General features: G+C 53.3%; 2 protein-coding genes across 2 annotated transcripts; both read left to right on the plus strand.

Annotated features, from left to right (window-relative positions):
* Window positions 1–12,344: 12,344 nt before the first annotated feature.
* J4E83_002365 (uncharacterized protein) lies at window positions 12,345–13,664 on the plus strand (the record flags this gene model as incomplete). The annotated part of the gene is made up of 2 exons (XM_049329313.1): window positions 12,345–13,607; window positions 13,656–13,664. 2 exons carry the CDS (start codon window positions 12,345–12,347, stop codon window positions 13,662–13,664), a joined length of 1,272 nt encoding a protein of 423 aa, XP_049192285.1.
* Window positions 13,665–15,199: 1,535 nt separating this feature from the next.
* J4E83_002366 (uncharacterized protein) lies at window positions 15,200–16,136 on the plus strand (the record flags this gene model as incomplete). Its single annotated transcript, XM_049329314.1, has 2 exons — window positions 15,200–15,403; window positions 15,453–16,136. 2 exons carry the CDS (start codon window positions 15,200–15,202, stop codon window positions 16,134–16,136), a joined length of 888 nt encoding a protein of 295 aa, XP_049192286.1.
* Window positions 16,137–16,316: the final 180 nt, after the last annotated feature.

The following is a 16,316-nucleotide window of genomic DNA, read 5'->3' on the forward strand; positions in this document are numbered from 1 at the left end:
GGATTACTCAACCACGATCAGCTCATGGCGCATGCGCAATGAAGCAGCGGATGCAGGCCAACTTCCTCTTCTTGCACTTCGTCGGCGGCGTGCAGCATTGATGTCGCATGATCAGAAGTCAAGGTAGTATGTTTACTGGGACATTTGGACTGACCCAGAAGCCAATAAAGGGTTACCTGTTGGCAGTCGACCGTCCTAAGGTTGTTTGCCACACGATGCTGGTAGACTGAGAATCTCTATTCGCGATGTCGAGAAGCAGCTGGAGGATTCAGCTTCTTCGTACTGGGGGCCAGCCTTGGTCTACTGGTACATCCGGAGCTTACATGTCGATTAGCCTACATCGGACTACAGACGAAGTTACACGATCTCATGTATCTGTAGCAGACTGACGCAATGTATTCGTCGTACATCTGCACGTGTTTATTGCCGGGAGAAGTCAGCTATCCAATTGGATTCGTATGATAAGAGTCACGTGGACTTGCGCCTATCGGGGGGATGAGCTGTAGTAGGGAGGCAGCTTTGTTTCCTGCTGCAACGTACTTTCGACTGCCTCCTCCTTCGCGGTCCTTCTTGAGCTGAAAACACTCTAGGAATTCTTCAAGACATTTCTGGTCAACTGTGTGGTTCGAGCGACGCATCCAGTTTTGTTTTGCTTCACGCGCCTTTTCCCGCTGCTCGTGGCAAAATTTCATCATCCATGGATGCATCTCCCGCAGTAGAAGATCGCCGCGAATCTTTGAACAACGGGGAAAGGTTTCCTAGCAACTCTATTACTTTCTGCGATCGATGTGTGGACATGTACTCAAGGATGAAAAAATACCCTGTTAATGAGGCAGAGACTAAGGCCGCTCAGCTTGCGTGGAAAGAGTCGCCCCTTCGCTTTGAGTGGCCAGCCTATCAAAAAGAAGGTTCTTTCAAGCTTGACAGTAGCTCTGGAGAAATGAAAGCTTCGGCCTGCGGACTCTGCCGAGCAATTGGAATAGCAGTCGCTGCGGAAGTAGGAGACTGGACACAAGGAATGGACTTACCCACGTTCTCATGGTATCGATCTCTGGCCTTCTTCATTTTCGATCATCACTATCCATACATCGGCGGTGATTTGACCATTCCGGCGTCGTCTGTTGCTGAGAAATACCCCCCACTGTCTGATCTGGAATGGGTCAAAGACTGGATAGAACACTGCTCAGCTTTCCACAATTGTTGCAGCATTGGGCAGCGAGGATTATTGCGGGATCTTAGGGTGATCGATTGTCTCCAGAGAACTGTTGTTCTGGCGCCTGAGAAATGCGGTTATGTTGCATTGTCCTATGTTTGGGGCAAAGCCGGCAATATGCCGGTGCAAGAGAGCTCTGATTTGAAAGCAGAGCTACCTGCTACAATTGAGGACAGTATCACTGCAACTCTGCTTCTTGGCTACCAGTACCTTTGGGTGGACAAATACGGAAGGGCTACGTACTTTTCTTCATAATTTCCTCGACTGACCATAATTTCAGTGTGTGCAACAGCATAATTCCAGGGACAAACACATGCAAATCCGACAAATGGACCTTATATATGCTTCTGCTCAGATCACCCTCATCGGAGCGGCTGGCGAAGATTGCACGTATGGATTACCTGGTATAGGGCGGAAACGTACCTTTCCTGACTCATCCATTGACCTCGGCCCCATGATTCCAAGAACTGAGTTGGATGGTCTTCCAGTCACCTTACGAATTGGATATTCCACATGGTCTACCCGCGCGTGGTGAGTTCCATGCTTCACAAAGCTCAAAGATATATTCCAAAGGCTGACGTGATGTCAGGACTCTTCAAGAAGCTTATCTCTCCCGAAGAAGATTGTATTTCACAGAGTACGAAATGCTGTTCGTCTACAATAGGTCTGCGGACAATGAATTCAACTCAAGTGACCGCCTGTCGGACCACGGCCAATTCGAGTTCAGCTTTCCGAGATCTCACCGAAACAAAGCGTCTGCGTTGAGCAAAGGGGAGGGCCTAATGATAAATTACTCTGCTCGTAGTCTAAACTTTCAGTCCGACGCGCTGAATGCAGTGCTTGGCATATTCAAGTCCCTCCGGAACGAGCCTGACCCGGTAGGCAGTATCTGGGGTCTCCCATTTGGAAACGATGCTGCTACGGGCAAAACGCCTGTATTTAGTTTGTCCCTCTATTGGAAGAACCGTGGGCGGCGCAGAACTCGACGACATGAGTTTCCAAGCTGGTCTCCTCTTGCATGGGAAGGGAAAAAACACTTCAACGACTTTCAGCACCCCGTATCGGCGCCAAGTTCATGGGCCCTCTGGGAACAATGCGATCGTCAATATAACGCGGACAATATCACAGAAGTGTCACACGAACTTTTCCTGACTGCATATATTCTACGACTGTTCGTAGACTACAATGGCAAATTCGGCAAATCCGCGTCGTTTTGCCCACCCCGGATGACACGTATTCCCTGATAGACTGGGATGACATGGATGGAGGAAAGAAGGACCTGAAATCAGTACTATTTGCAGTCACATTCAGTAGCGAGCACAACTGGGCCGGCAGCTTCACGGTTTTTAATTTCATCATCCTCGAGTCGCGCGGGGAGAAGTATGAGCGAAAGGGAATTTCGCAAATGGAAGTGAGCTCTTCTAAGAAAACACCAGAGAAGTGGTTTGAAGATCGCGTCAAGCAGAGGATTATACTAGTATGATCACGATTACGGTTGCAGGTCGAAAGCGAATACACGAGACTTAAAGAAAGAGAGGGATGCGAGACTGGGTTCTTCGGGAGTGACCAAAGTTTTGCGCGTTACTTGCACTACTATCGCAAGACCAAAAGACCACCCGTGGACATGAGCTCATCGCGCTTGACCCAGTGGCTAGGCAGTCAATTTGCTTGATGGGAGGTATATTCTGGAAATTTGACGCCTGCAAAAGCTTGTTGTATCTTAGCAACGCTCTATACGGTTATATGAGCGTTGACGTCTTCTGGCATGCAAGTGCATCAGATTTCTCGGGAGTTCCTAGACACATGTAAGACGCCATATGATTACGACATTTTCTACTGCGCACTATGGCTTGTGTGAAGGCAGTTTAGAAATGCCTTGATATTCGACGTGTGTATGTCCACTCGAATGTAAAGTAGATTGCGTGGGTAAGTGTTAACCTGCAGATGGCCAGCACCAAGTCTCACTCCACGAGATTGGATAGTAGTGAACGAGCGCACATGTATAGGTATCATGCAGCTCTTGTCACGATCAAAATATCAGATCACTGTTCACATAAATAACCTCATGTGTCTTTTGTTCTTCCTGCTGTATGTTTCTTCGGCAAAAGAGACTCCCTCGTCTTCCGAGTAAAGCTTTCGCGCTTCTAGACATGCCTTGATACAAGCACGTCACTACTAAAGGCTGACCATCGCATCTAAGCCTGCTACACTTCCTTTATCTTGTCGGGCCAACAGGGTGGTCTGATAGGCATATATGAATAAAGTCGAAACATGGAGTCTCTAATGGGTAATTCATCTCGTCTAGAACTAACTAAGTCACATTTGAACATGGCTGCTGAGAAGGTGGACCAATTGTGGCATCAATTTGACAAGACCTTGCGAGGGTAGAAATTGGTATATTATATAATGATTCGGCTAGGGAAAGAGCGTTGTGAAGGAATGCTACATGAGAAGTAAAAGATGAGAGCGACTCGTATTGGGTCAATAGCGTTTACGTGGGTGCATCATAAACTTACTATACATCGTCTAAAGGTCTCTAAAGCGGGCAGGTCAGGATTGAGACGTTTGTAAAATCAAGAGATGGCATGGAGGAAGATTCTCTACTTGAATGGGAGACACTTTTGGAGATCTGGATGTTGTGTAGGCGTTGGTTGCTAGGCAGCGACAAGCGTTCTGCTCCGGAAGAGCAGCGTGAGACCGGTTCCATAGCGTATGTTCAACATGGTACAGTAACAGCTCCACGATACTGCTAGATTGCCGAGAGTACTCGACCGTTGAAACAATGCCTCATCTCGGATGCGAAGATGCAGAGACTCTCGTGAAGAAGAGAGCGAGCTCAACCCCTTCTCACGCTTCAGCGCGATCTCGTGACCTTGTCCCAAAGCAGATCGAGGAGCAACGCAACCCTTTGCCCATTTCCATCAAAATCGCAGGGGCAACACGGAGACCCCGAATCTGAGGCTCCATGTACCCTTCCCTGGACCAGCGCACGACTGCGGCAGCCGTTGGTCGATCGGTAACTCAACGACACTATACTTGCAGCAGCAGCATTCATCGGTATGATGTGTTCTTTTCGGGGCTTGCATCGAGCGGAGTGGCTGGGGCGCTTGATATGACTATCTTTGTATATTCTCCCTTCCGACCCTGCATGCATGTCGTGAAAGCAGCGCCAGTGGTGCATCTCACGACAGCCACTAGTTGGTTTTGGACTCAACACTAGTCTCAGGAGCTGGCCGCCTCCTCACCCATCCTTTCCCCTGGGACGATAGGAAAAGCAGCAAGAATCATCCGATCAGCACACCTCGAAGCTTCCATGGTACGAGAAACAGGATTATTGCGGTCATGCTATAGGACACTTCACCCGTGACTGCGTGCCTGAAGATGTGCCGAGAACATGTGTCCACCCATAATTTTAACGATGGAAATCCTGACCGATCCAGTAATCCTGAGGGTTGAGTACCCGAGTACTAGTCCCGCTGGGCATGATTGTCGTGGAAGCCGCCAGTAGATCGGACACGAATATGTGTATGACGAGATCCTGCGTATGCTCTTGGTGGATAATATGACAGCAACTGCGGAGCCGAACGACGGAGCTGGTTGCACGATGGGGCTGATCTTCTCAGGACTAACTTGAAGAAGCTGCCACCTTAAAGAAGTTGAGGGTTCATGAACAGAGGTCTAAGACTAAATGCCTATATACACTAATCCTTCTTATTACCCTTAGCATGTTAATAGATAGTTTATTGTCGCGTTAACAAAGAACTAACTCGCAGCGCGCTAGTCATTAGACTATGCAGCTTATTAACGTTAGCCTGGGATGCTAGAAAATGCCTCTGAGCCACATCTCTAGTTGCTGTCCTGTTGCTTTTTTTCCCGGCGATGCAATGTCGAAGGCTAACCAACTAAACGGGGAAAAAGATTACGACGACTTGCTTCATGGGCATGCCCGATGCCAGCTGTCGTGACCAGCTGACACAAGTCACAGAAAACATGCAGCATCCAGGGGGAGAAACCCATCCAGGTCAGGCTCGATCGTGGTGAGCAAAAGTCACTGGACGCCAGAGTCATCTAACGACGTCTTCGTGATTTGAGCACTGGCCAGGAGCCATATTAGCCGCATCGGAGATATTTGAAGACTGGCACATTGTTAGAGACAGAATCAGGAGCTCGTTCGAAGCGGGGTTGGCGCCGTGGAATCAATACGGCATTCAAATGTCGCGCGACTGTGGCGTTGTTGACTACCCGTCCCCGGATTATGGATTACAGAATTTTGACATTTCGGTGGACAGACGGCGTATCTTGTGACGATGCTCGTGTTGTGTCCCGCCGAAGAGACGCCTTGGGCTTAGACATGGAATCACAAAGTCGTCTATGGCTAGCCCTTCCGCACAACAAACGGCTTTGACCGGTGGCATCCTAATACGGTAAGATAGAAGCCGTACCCGTCCACAGCCGTACCGTTTGCTTCCACTGCATCCGCACAGACCAATCGTTCGTGGACTGTCCGTGGTCTCATTGAAATTCGGCAGCTTCGTCGTACGAGTTGATCTCGGAAACTGCCCGGAACTGTCGCTCAAAGGCTGTGTGCATACCGTGCGCATGCATATGGGACGAATGTGGCTATTTTGCGCTAGACGGTCGATAATGGAGCTGAGCTTCGTTGATGAAATCTTCAACGTGAGATCTGGGCGGCTGCACGTCAGGGTCGGAGAATAACTCGCGCTTGTCGTGCGTCCGCACTGGCCCAAAGGGCTGAGTCCAACGCCGTCCAAGGGAACCACAACCACTCGACGACCATGTCTCTGTCAAAGAACTTGAGCATAAATAGCGAGGCTAACCACATATTGCGCATGCGCCGATTGGTAGGCCGCCATTTCGTTGTTGTGGTAGTAGTTCGCGCGGATGCCATCGGCCGCGCCGTACAACGCCAACAGCTCGCTACCAGGCTGTGCAAGTGCTCGAAGAGGCAAGTCGAATATCGAAAGGATTTGAACCACTGATTAAAAAGATTCCATTAGCATCGGTCAACTGATGAAATCAGGGAGATTACCAAGTGTCGTGTTCGCTGCAATTAATGTTCACTGTCGGGCAACCGCCATTGAAGACATTGCTTGAGAAGACATGGGTTTACTACTCATCGGTTCCTTAGCCAGCTTGTATTGATGCGTTAGCTGAGTCAGGAGCATCGCTGGAGCGTCCCTGTGTGAATCGGAGCTTGGCGCAAATTCGTGCAGCTTCAGTAGTTCCACTGGATTCGTTGTGCGAGTCCTTTGAGGGCAGACCACCGCTCGCACACATGCGCTAATTGCCGTTCATTACGTGAACGCCCGTTATAGCCTCATATGTTCGGGGACAGGCTGTATGTGTATGAGGGCTACCGAGAGCCTGCTGAAACTGTGCCAGCCCATTCTGACATCCTTTGAGCGTGAAATAGATGATCCTGCATGCGCAAGAATCGCAGTGAAGTGTACGCAAGCTTGCAGTAGCTTCATCGGTATAATCCAGAGAAAGACGGCCAGTGCTTGATCTTTGTCGGTAGCTTGCATTGTACACGTCCTTGTTGAATTTAGAACCACTCTCAGCGCGGTCGGCACGATTCCAGTGGGACGCAGGCTTTGCCCGATAGCCGGGAAGCTGGAATAGGGTGACTAGTCCAATGGAAATGGTCTGCAAGTACCTTGGACAATCGGTAAAGAAGTGTGAGGATAGGAACCCTCTTCAACGTTGACGGCCCGTACCGCAAGTGGCAGACGATTCTGTTGTCAAGCGCTGGGTCACATCAATGCTTCTTCGACGATCAGTTGATCAGAACACCCGAGATAAGCAGTCCTCGTGTAACATGTCATACGCAATAGTCGGCAGACAGCTGCTGCAACAGCCTGACGATCATGCAGCCTCAGTCCACTTCGAGTCGACTGAGACAGCACAGAAAGGTCTGCAACGATTCCTGATCTTCCCGATAGTACATTTGAGGCGGCTGCGGGTCGCCATGGTTTTATCGATTACGAGGACTGCTTGACAGCCGACCATCGCCGTCACGGGGGGTGCGGGAGGCTGCAGCCCATTGTGCCTCAACAGCAGACGCCCTGCAGGATAGTCGAGTGCTTCGTGACCTCAAGATTGGATGCACCGCTGTATCAAGCGGCGATCCCCTGGGTTTGCTCAGCCACCATCTACATCTACACTTCAACGGCTGTTGTGCATGGGTGCAGTGAGATGTCATGGCCGGTGCCGAAAGCACCAGGGGCTACGCGCGCAAAATGTGGTAGGACGAGTAGAATGTAAGCGGAAATCCTGGTCTAGCAATTTGCATTAGAGACGCGTCAGATGATAGTCCCGGCGAAGAAGTCGAGGGAGTGCGCCCGGAGTCTCATCTTAGCCCTGCAGCAAGCCTGGTGGCCTGCCTCGTTCGCTAGTAGAGGCTGATGGCGTGGCAGTGATTGGATCAGCGTGGCAGTGAAGTATCCATTGAGAGGTAAGTACTGTATTGCGAAGAGACGAGTGCTCGTGATGCGTCAGCCCTAGGCGCTCCGTGGTCGACCGCAACGTGCGAGACACATGGAGACAGCGAGGTTTGGGACTGGCATGTCACCATGGTCGTGTGAACGATCGCTGAAGCCAGCAGAAAAACCACGAAGACGACGATATTGGCGCAGTGCTGGGTGCGCGATATCGCGATGGCAGGGACTTGGGAGGTTTGGGGGCGTGCCAGCTTCACGGAGGGAGCGGCCAAGACACGCTAGAGCCCAAAGCGGAAAGGTGAGGATACAAGCGGAGGAGGAATACCCGGGAGAAGCTGCACGTCACCGGGCGCTCCTTCCCAATCCCCTGCCACGCCCATCCCTCCTTCCTCCGTGGGCCATCTATCACGTATCGCCTCATCTTCCATCTGCACAAGGGAGGCACCGCGGGTCCGCCGCTTCTCGCTTTCCTCACCGTTCGTCGCCTAACCTGAGACCCTGGACTCGAAATGCCGCTCGCCGCGCCCATATCGTCGCTTGACAGCAGCCGCCGAGCAAAGGCGACCTCCTGCGGCCCACGCCGTCCATGACTGGCTGTGCCCTCTTTCGGAGCGTTGCGCATCTACCGCTGTGTCGGGTCGCAGTATGCTTGGGGCAGATGAAAGCCCGGATCATGGCGCTGATAGTGCTCTAACCCAAACCTCGAGGCGATGCAACATCTGCGCATCACTCGCTGGCAGTGGCGCCTGTATGTGGATGCTTTCCCTCGTCCACCTCAGTCACGTCAAACCGCTCCCCCGTGGGGCCAAGTAGTGCCGTCGCTTTCGTCTCTGTGACAGGTAACGGCTTCGAGCCCAACCCTCTTGTCCTCTAGTTCCCTCTTTCACTGTCCATCTGCGGGACGACCTGTCGTCTGCCAACGGTTGTCGGCCCGCGGCGCTGCTAGCTACGCCTGGTCTTGGCCCGTTCGCCATCTGCCGCTGACTGGACGCCGCCCGTGACTGATAGTCTAATCTAGCACAGCCGTAGCAAGAGCAAACCATGATCATCTGTTCGCTTCAAGGGTTATTCCGGGCGGCTGATCGAGATGAAACATCGACGACCCGCCAGTCCGGTCACTTAGCTGCCGTGTCGAGTCGGCCCCCATTTCGAGAGTGGTGTTGTGGTCCATGTTCCTGCGTTGCTGCACGGGACTGTGATGTCTTTGCCGGGCGCGCCAATCGATGTGTGGCATGGGGGTGGGCCCTGGCCCCGCGAGGTAGCAAAAGCCCATTCTTCCGTGCAAGGAATGCGAAGCTCAGCGACTATTCGAAAAGCGTAATCCTGGGCACCAAGGCAAATCACTTCTCCCTGACATCGGAGATATATAGGCTCCCCATTTGGGAAAGGCTCGCCGCTGCAGCTTGCCAATGCTACCGTGGTGCTAGAAAATGGCCAGGTCTGAGCAATACGGATCATATGCATTGGGGCTGAATCTTGATCCAGCATGCTAAGCATGCTTCGAAGCTATTCTCACTTGGTAGGCATTCTCCTTTGAGCCAACAAGTCCGTCACCACCCTAGTCCGTCTCTACTCTGTATCGAGCTGTAGCGCTTCTTGCCTGTCAACTGTACTTCAACCATCCACTTTCTGCAAGCTCACTCCCATTCGACAGCCGCTCGTATCCTTGGGCCCTCCCACTTCTTCCATTGCTTGCCGTTAGTCCCTTCCCTGGACCCACTATTCCCAACAGTCTACTCCAGGTCATTGTTCTGAGACCATAAGCCGGTACCCTACCAGCCTCGAAGATCACGGGGGTTTTGAACCCTGGCAACCTTGTGCAACGGTCTGAAAGCAAGAGTTCAAATTTTAATAGAGGGCACGGTGCATATATGCTTCGGCCCCTTCACCATACGGACCCTTGGTATACCGAACCTGGCTCACATCTGTCACAATACGTCAACGGCACTATCACTGTCGATTCTGGTCTCTGTCACAACATCTCATTGCAGTGCATGCAGTAAATCTGTTCCTGTTGAGCAATTCCTCCAACCTGGCGTGCGTGCAAATCGCCCAGTGTCCGACAACGGGTCAGCATCCTCGTCGAAGCCGCCACGATTGAACATCAGTCGACGCCACATCATTTGATTTGGAAGACTGCAGCAGAACCCTGTAAGCTCCACCCCCGTTGCGACCACTTCCTCGGTTGATATTGCGAGACTGACAGATCGCAGGAAAGCGACGTCAGAGACGCGCCCACACCGCCTACGTCGCAGCTAGATATCCAGGCACCTAGCGACAAGGCCGCTATCCGTACCTGTCTGTGCTCGGGATTCCAGCTTCCAGATCTGCGTAGAGTGCGCGGGAAGAAGCAAAGCGCAGCTGCGGGCCTCCTCGCTCTGCGTAGACGAGCCGTTATAACTCCAGGGTTTAAGGTAATGCGCAGCCGCCGTGGGTGACATCAACGCACACTGCATCGCACCTTCCTCGACCCCAAAACTGTCAGTCCACCCACCAACCTTCTGTCCCTGCCATGACAGGCCCATTGACTAAGCTTTGCGGTAGATCTGAGCGCTGAAGAACCGATTGACCAGAGTGCAGCGCGCGCACCACCGAGCCACAGTGCTGGACAATATACGCATTGCACTGTCTGCTCGCAATAGCCGCATCTCCCCTCGAACATCAGCATTAACGGAGCCTAGCCCCCAGCGAAGCGCAGCGCAGCGGCAGCTAATCGAGGATCCCGCCCTTGTGCCGGCTAAACCCCCCAGATTGCCTCTCAAGCGAACCAACAGCGTAATTAGACGAGTCGTCGGCCTTCACCACCATCCCCTTTCAGCAACCCTTTGACGCTTGGCCCGGCACCCCGAAGCCTAGCATCGCAACCGCCACGCGAAACGCTGACTCGCTGCCTCGCCTGATCGAATCCGCGTCTCGAGCGACGGCGCGAAGCAGTTCGGTCGCAGCGGAACTCTGTCAGCAGCAAATCCTTTCGCCACTGCCGGCGCCATCGAAGTCGACCCAGACTGTCGGAACTGCTGCGTAGAGTGGTAGAGTCAGGCGTAAGATCCAGTCTCTCGCAAGGGTTGTTGTGTCTCTACAAGGCGCTGCGATAGATCTCAGCAGAACGGCGATACATCACTGGCTGTTGCAACGATGAATCAAGGTAAGCCAAATCCCCAAGTATTTGCAACCCATGTCCTGCGCAATACACAAACCCCCAAACCCCCAAGTCGCTCGCCCCAAGCGCTGCACATCCAGCCATAAGCTGGCGCCCTTCTCCGCATTCTTCCCAGGCCAACATTCCTCCCGCGTGCGCTCTTATATTGCACCACAACACAGTTGGTGCATCGGCCTTCTCCCCTCTGTTCACTGCACCACACTGTGGGCCTGCATCTGTTCCTGTTCCTGTAGTGCGTTCCGCACGCTTGTCCTGCCACCCGATCGCGGTGCCGCTTGTGCTACCACGTCCCACGCGCATCTTTCTCTCCTCTCCATTGCGCATCCGTGCACGTTGTCCGTTATTGTCACACGTCTTGTTCAACAGCACACCGGCTGCCCTGGATTGATTGGCTGACGTGCAGGATAAGCAGTGCTGCAATCACCGCTGCCATTGGCATCGGAGAACCCTTTCTCTTCGGACCAGGAATGCATCGAGCATATTGGTGCGCATGCACATCATAACTCCTACGCAGCCGTACCCGATCAGCTAAGACGCGACGGGGTCCTAGCACATACTGCGACCGGTATCCACCAGGGCTCGATTACAGGCCGTTACGGTACACATCGTCCCGACAGTGCGTAAGTAGATGCTCTCATTGGTCGTTTCCTTCCCGGGCTGGCATGGCAGGCTCCGTGGTGCTGCCTAGCCTTGTGGCCCCCAGCCTGCATCCCTCGACGCCTCTATGGCGTGGTGCAGCCCAGGCTCAGGCTTCTCCTACCCCAAAACAAACACGTAGTCAATGTCCTCCATCATACTTGTCGTCGCACACGCTCCGGATGCATGGCGCACTTGGTCTTCCCAACAGGCTGGTCTGTCACATTGATCACACGACAAGCCTAGCGGTAATGCCGTACCGCCCCTGGTCTGGTTGACGACTTATACCGTGCCACCCTACTCTTGGTTACACATCGTTGTCGTTGGCATCACTTTGGCCGGATAGCTCTGTTTTGCGAGTTTGACTGACTTGATTCTATAGCTACCAGTCGAGCGTGGCTCTTTCAGACTCAGGGTCTGGTTCCATATCGACCTCGCCAAGCTCCAACGCCTCATCAGCACTGGCATACTCATCGTACACTACGTTCTCTCCGACGGTTTCAAACACTTACCCAAGTCACTATTCCGTACCAAACAATTACTTTAGCACTACGTGTGGTTACGGCAGCATGTCTTCGAGTCGACGATTGTAGGTTTTCTTTGTGGCGCACTCGTGCGTGTAGAACCCGAAGCGATGTATGACAGCTGACAGCTACGCGATAGAAACGATCCCTCTTCGTCGGCAATGTTACCTCCGGCGAGATCACCAGGACTAGGCCATTCTGTGTCACCATCCATGGGTTCGTCGGCAAGGGACAATTATACGACAGGGACGCCTGGCGTGCATAGATATCCCAACGCCTTGTCCCCTCGAGCTGACCTTTCCCGGTACAATTCCCAACCTGACACTCCTAGGAGTGTGCTTGCCACCACCATGCCGTTGACCTACAACGGTGCTTACCACGCGAGCACCTATGCGACGCCCTCAGGCTCACCCGAGACGCCGCCTTTCAACGCACAGGAGACATGGGGCAACATCACTTGCGAAGGCTCGACAGTGACACCCAATATCGACGCCAAGATCGAGAAGGGCTTCTTCTACTCCGGTGATCGAGTATGGACATGCTACCGCAGGAACTATTTCGCTGTCAACGTGTCGTTCCAGCTTACGCCCTGGATCGCAAACGCCCGTATGTACCTCGAGCAGACAGGCAAACCACCGGAGCAAATACAGTCCATGGCAGTATCTCTTGCAGCGGCTGTGGACGGCTCCACAGGCAAGACTATCGAGCTGATCCAGCACACACCTAAGCGTGACAAAGGCCCGCAGCTCGCGATGAAGAAGGAACTACTGGCCCCAACACCACCGGGAAAGAGCCATGAGCATGGTGGATATGGGCTGAGTAACTTTCACCAAACCTCAACCGTGCCGGGTCCTCAGCTACCATTGCAGAGCGAAAGCGACTCGTCGCAACAATATTCCCCAGCGAGCCATGCCAGTAGCAACTACCAGCATTCATTCGAACGCATCCAGTTCAAGTCGGCAACGGCGAATAATGGCAAGCGTCGCGCTCAACAACAGTACTACCATCTGATTGTCGAGTTGTGGGCGAACGTGCAAACTCCACGAGAATCCGAGCCCCGTTGGGTCAAGATCGCAGCCCGGCTGTCGTCTCCCGTCGTTGTCCGTGGCAGGTCACCTAGCCATTATCAGAACGAGGGTCCACACAATGCTGGTACCCCAAGAGGCGCGCCTGGGTCTGGCCTCGGTGGAGGCGGTCATCATGGGCTGGGATCAAGTGGCCAACCTTCCTATCCGGCCTGGAGGAACGGTATGTCGGGCGGTGGTGCGACTGGAATGGGCGGCAGCATGTATCGTGGTAACACGTACTCGCTAGACCCAAGTCCCGTCGGCAGTCATTCGGTCAGCTCAGCAAGTTCTCTGAGTGGAGGTCCGGTCGAAGGCGTTAGCGGCGAACAGCACATGGTCGAAGACGACGATGCGAAGATGATGGATGCCCCTCAGGACTATTCTTATTATCCTGCGTCCATCTACGAGACTATCCCTACTAAGCTTGAAAGTACTCTACCGCCACCCGATCGCAGGATCAAGGATGAGTATCCAACTGCTGGCTGGCACATCGGAGGCTGTGGAAGATTCCAAGGCATGGAGAGCAGTCGCGGATACTATCCCGACGTACAAGCACATACTTATTGACAAGCATCCACTAGACTGCTGTCATAGCTTGCATGAACCATGTTGGCCGGCTCAACATGGACTGAGGCTCGCTCCCTTCTCGAACGAAATTCCGCCTCACTGCACTTCGTACAGGCAGTTGGGAAGCTCTTACCAACGACGGCTATTTTTGGGTGCTTCGCGATGACATCTCGGTTTTGCGGCGGCCTTGTTATTGTTACTGTACTTGATCCTTTGCCAACACGAACACCGACGAGCCCTCACACCAGCACCACTCCCCAAACGAACGACGCCCAAAACACCGCAGCTCAGACAAGGTCAGAACGGCACACGAAGAGGTGTATCATACATGGCGCAAGAAAGGCTACATCGCAGGCTTCGAGCATGTTGGCGACGGTACAACGTTCAGTGTTGGCCTGATTCCAGAGAACATGTGTACAATGCCCGTTCCTTGGGATCTGAGCCGACAGCACATGACCTCCCTTGTTTCTGCTGGCATATGATGCCTCAACTGCTGGTCAGGTTGACCTTGGTACATGTCTTGGTGTGTCATCACAAAGCATATTTAATTCTGCCCCCTTCTGGCGGTACCTCCGGTGTCATTGCCTGTATGACCTGGAGGGACCAGCTTCTTTACACGTCGCTCCCATGCTGTTATGTCTTTCTCTGTTTTACTTCTGTTTTATGGTGTTCTTTACGCATTACGAGACGTGCAGATGGTGCAGGGCGAGGGCACATTCTACGAGTTATGAGTACGAATGCTTCTTGCATGGTGCATGGCGCATGGAGGTAAAAAAAGGTCGACGGTCGCATCCATCTCTTTCGTGCTGCCTCTGTATGGCGCTCTCTGACTTATGCGCCCCAGCATCTGTCCTTGCGAGCTTGGCAGCAACGGCAAATCATGGTTGTATGAGTAATGGGTCACGGCCATGGAAAGCCTTGGAGGCTTTGGATCCGCAGGATCGAGGACGCACACAAGGAAAATGCAACATCTGCTAGGACGTAGGATCCTATAGGGTTGCGTAGCCACTGTAAGGCACGGTTACGAAGGGACGGGAGATGTACGGCGCACGAGCAAGCTAATGACGGCGGCCCCTTGTCTATTGTATGATTATGTAGTGCCTTAAAAGCGTGTGATAGTTGTCGAATGCAGGCGGCCCTTTTTCGTTTATCATGGTTCGTAGCATTTCCGAAAGTGATGTTTGGCGGGTCTCGACGCCATGGCTCGACGCGACTTTTGGCGTACATGTTGGTTACGTGGGCGTTGCCCGGGCCAAGACGAGCGACCAGCATCGCAGAATATCTGAGAAGGTGCTCGCACATGCAAAGAAGAGTAAAGAAGATCAGACGTGAGGTTCTTGTAAGCTCTTGCCGTCGGACGTGCTCCCGTGTTCCCCGCGGCTCAGGCGTCCCTTCTTGACTCAGGGTCCGGCGGCCAAAACTTTGGTTGATGCTGAACGGTGTCACGTCATCGCTTCACCCACGCGACACCCTGAAGCGTCCTGACCCCGACGCGGCTCGCATACACGCTCCATCCAGCATCCGACAGCATTGCGCATCCGGCGCTCTGTCGACAGCACACACCGGTCCCCATGGCGTGGTACGATCAGGACAGCTGGCTCACGGCAGCCTTCTCCCCAAACCTGTCGACTATCCTCATCACCTTCCTCGTCGCGCTCTGCCTGCCCATACTACTGCATACCGTCCTCTACAAGAAGGCAGCTGCAGCCGCGCAACTTCCCACCTTCCTGCTAGCCGGCCCAAGCGGCAGTGGAAAGACGGCCTTTACGACATTGGTAGCGTATCTCCCAGACCCATGCTCCCATACTGTCTAACAATTGCCAGGCCGAGCGCAACGCTACAACCCAAACGCACACGTCCACCACACCTCTCACCGTCTCCGCTCTCCTCCCCAGCCCACACGTCCCCGCGTCATCGCACTACCGCTCACCAGGCGATCCAGCCTTCGAGCGCTCTCGCAATTTCCTCCTCCTCGACACGCCTGGCCATGGCAAGCTCCGTCACTATGCGACCTCCCAGCTTGCCGACCCCAAGAACATCCGCGGTATAATATTCGTCGTCGACGCCGCTCAACTAGGCGACGAAGCAGGACTGAACGAGGCCGGAGAGTACCTTCACGACATCCTCCTCTCGCTACAGAAACGCTACACCAACGCTACCACAAGCAAAGGGCCAAAGGAGATCCCTGTCCTTGTTGCGGCGAACAAGATGGATCTTTTCACGGCGTTGCCCGCAAACCTTGTCAAGAACTCGCTCGAGAAGACAATCACCGAGGTCAGGAGTAACAGGGCGAAGGCGCTTCGCGATGCAGGTGCGGCGTTGAATGGTGGCGAAGATGAGGTAGACGAGGAGAAGGAGTGGCTGGGTGAGGGCGGCGAGGGCATGTTCACATTTGAGCAAATGAGAGAGAGCGGGACGAGTGTGACTGTGATTGGGGGTAATGTTCAGGCGGGTAAGGAGGGCGCTGATGTGGAGCAATGGTGGCAGTGGGTTGCTGAGCAGCTTTGAAGAAGCTACAGGTGGCCACAGAGGGTAGGATGGATCGAGGCTCGAGTGTGTACCGATACATCGATACCCCCTTCGTTGAATAATGGAACTAGTAGGTCCATTCTACCTTGATCTAGGTCATGACTAACGCGTGTAGATTATCAAGTTTGCTGTTGCACTTTTGAAATCGTGAGGCTTTTG

Source organism: Alternaria metachromatica (assembly GCF_023757995.1).
Source record: "Alternaria metachromatica strain BMP 0045 chromosome Unknown scaffold_3, whole genome shotgun sequence".
Classification (NCBI taxonomy): domain Eukaryota; kingdom Fungi; phylum Ascomycota; class Dothideomycetes; order Pleosporales; family Pleosporaceae; genus Alternaria; species Alternaria metachromatica.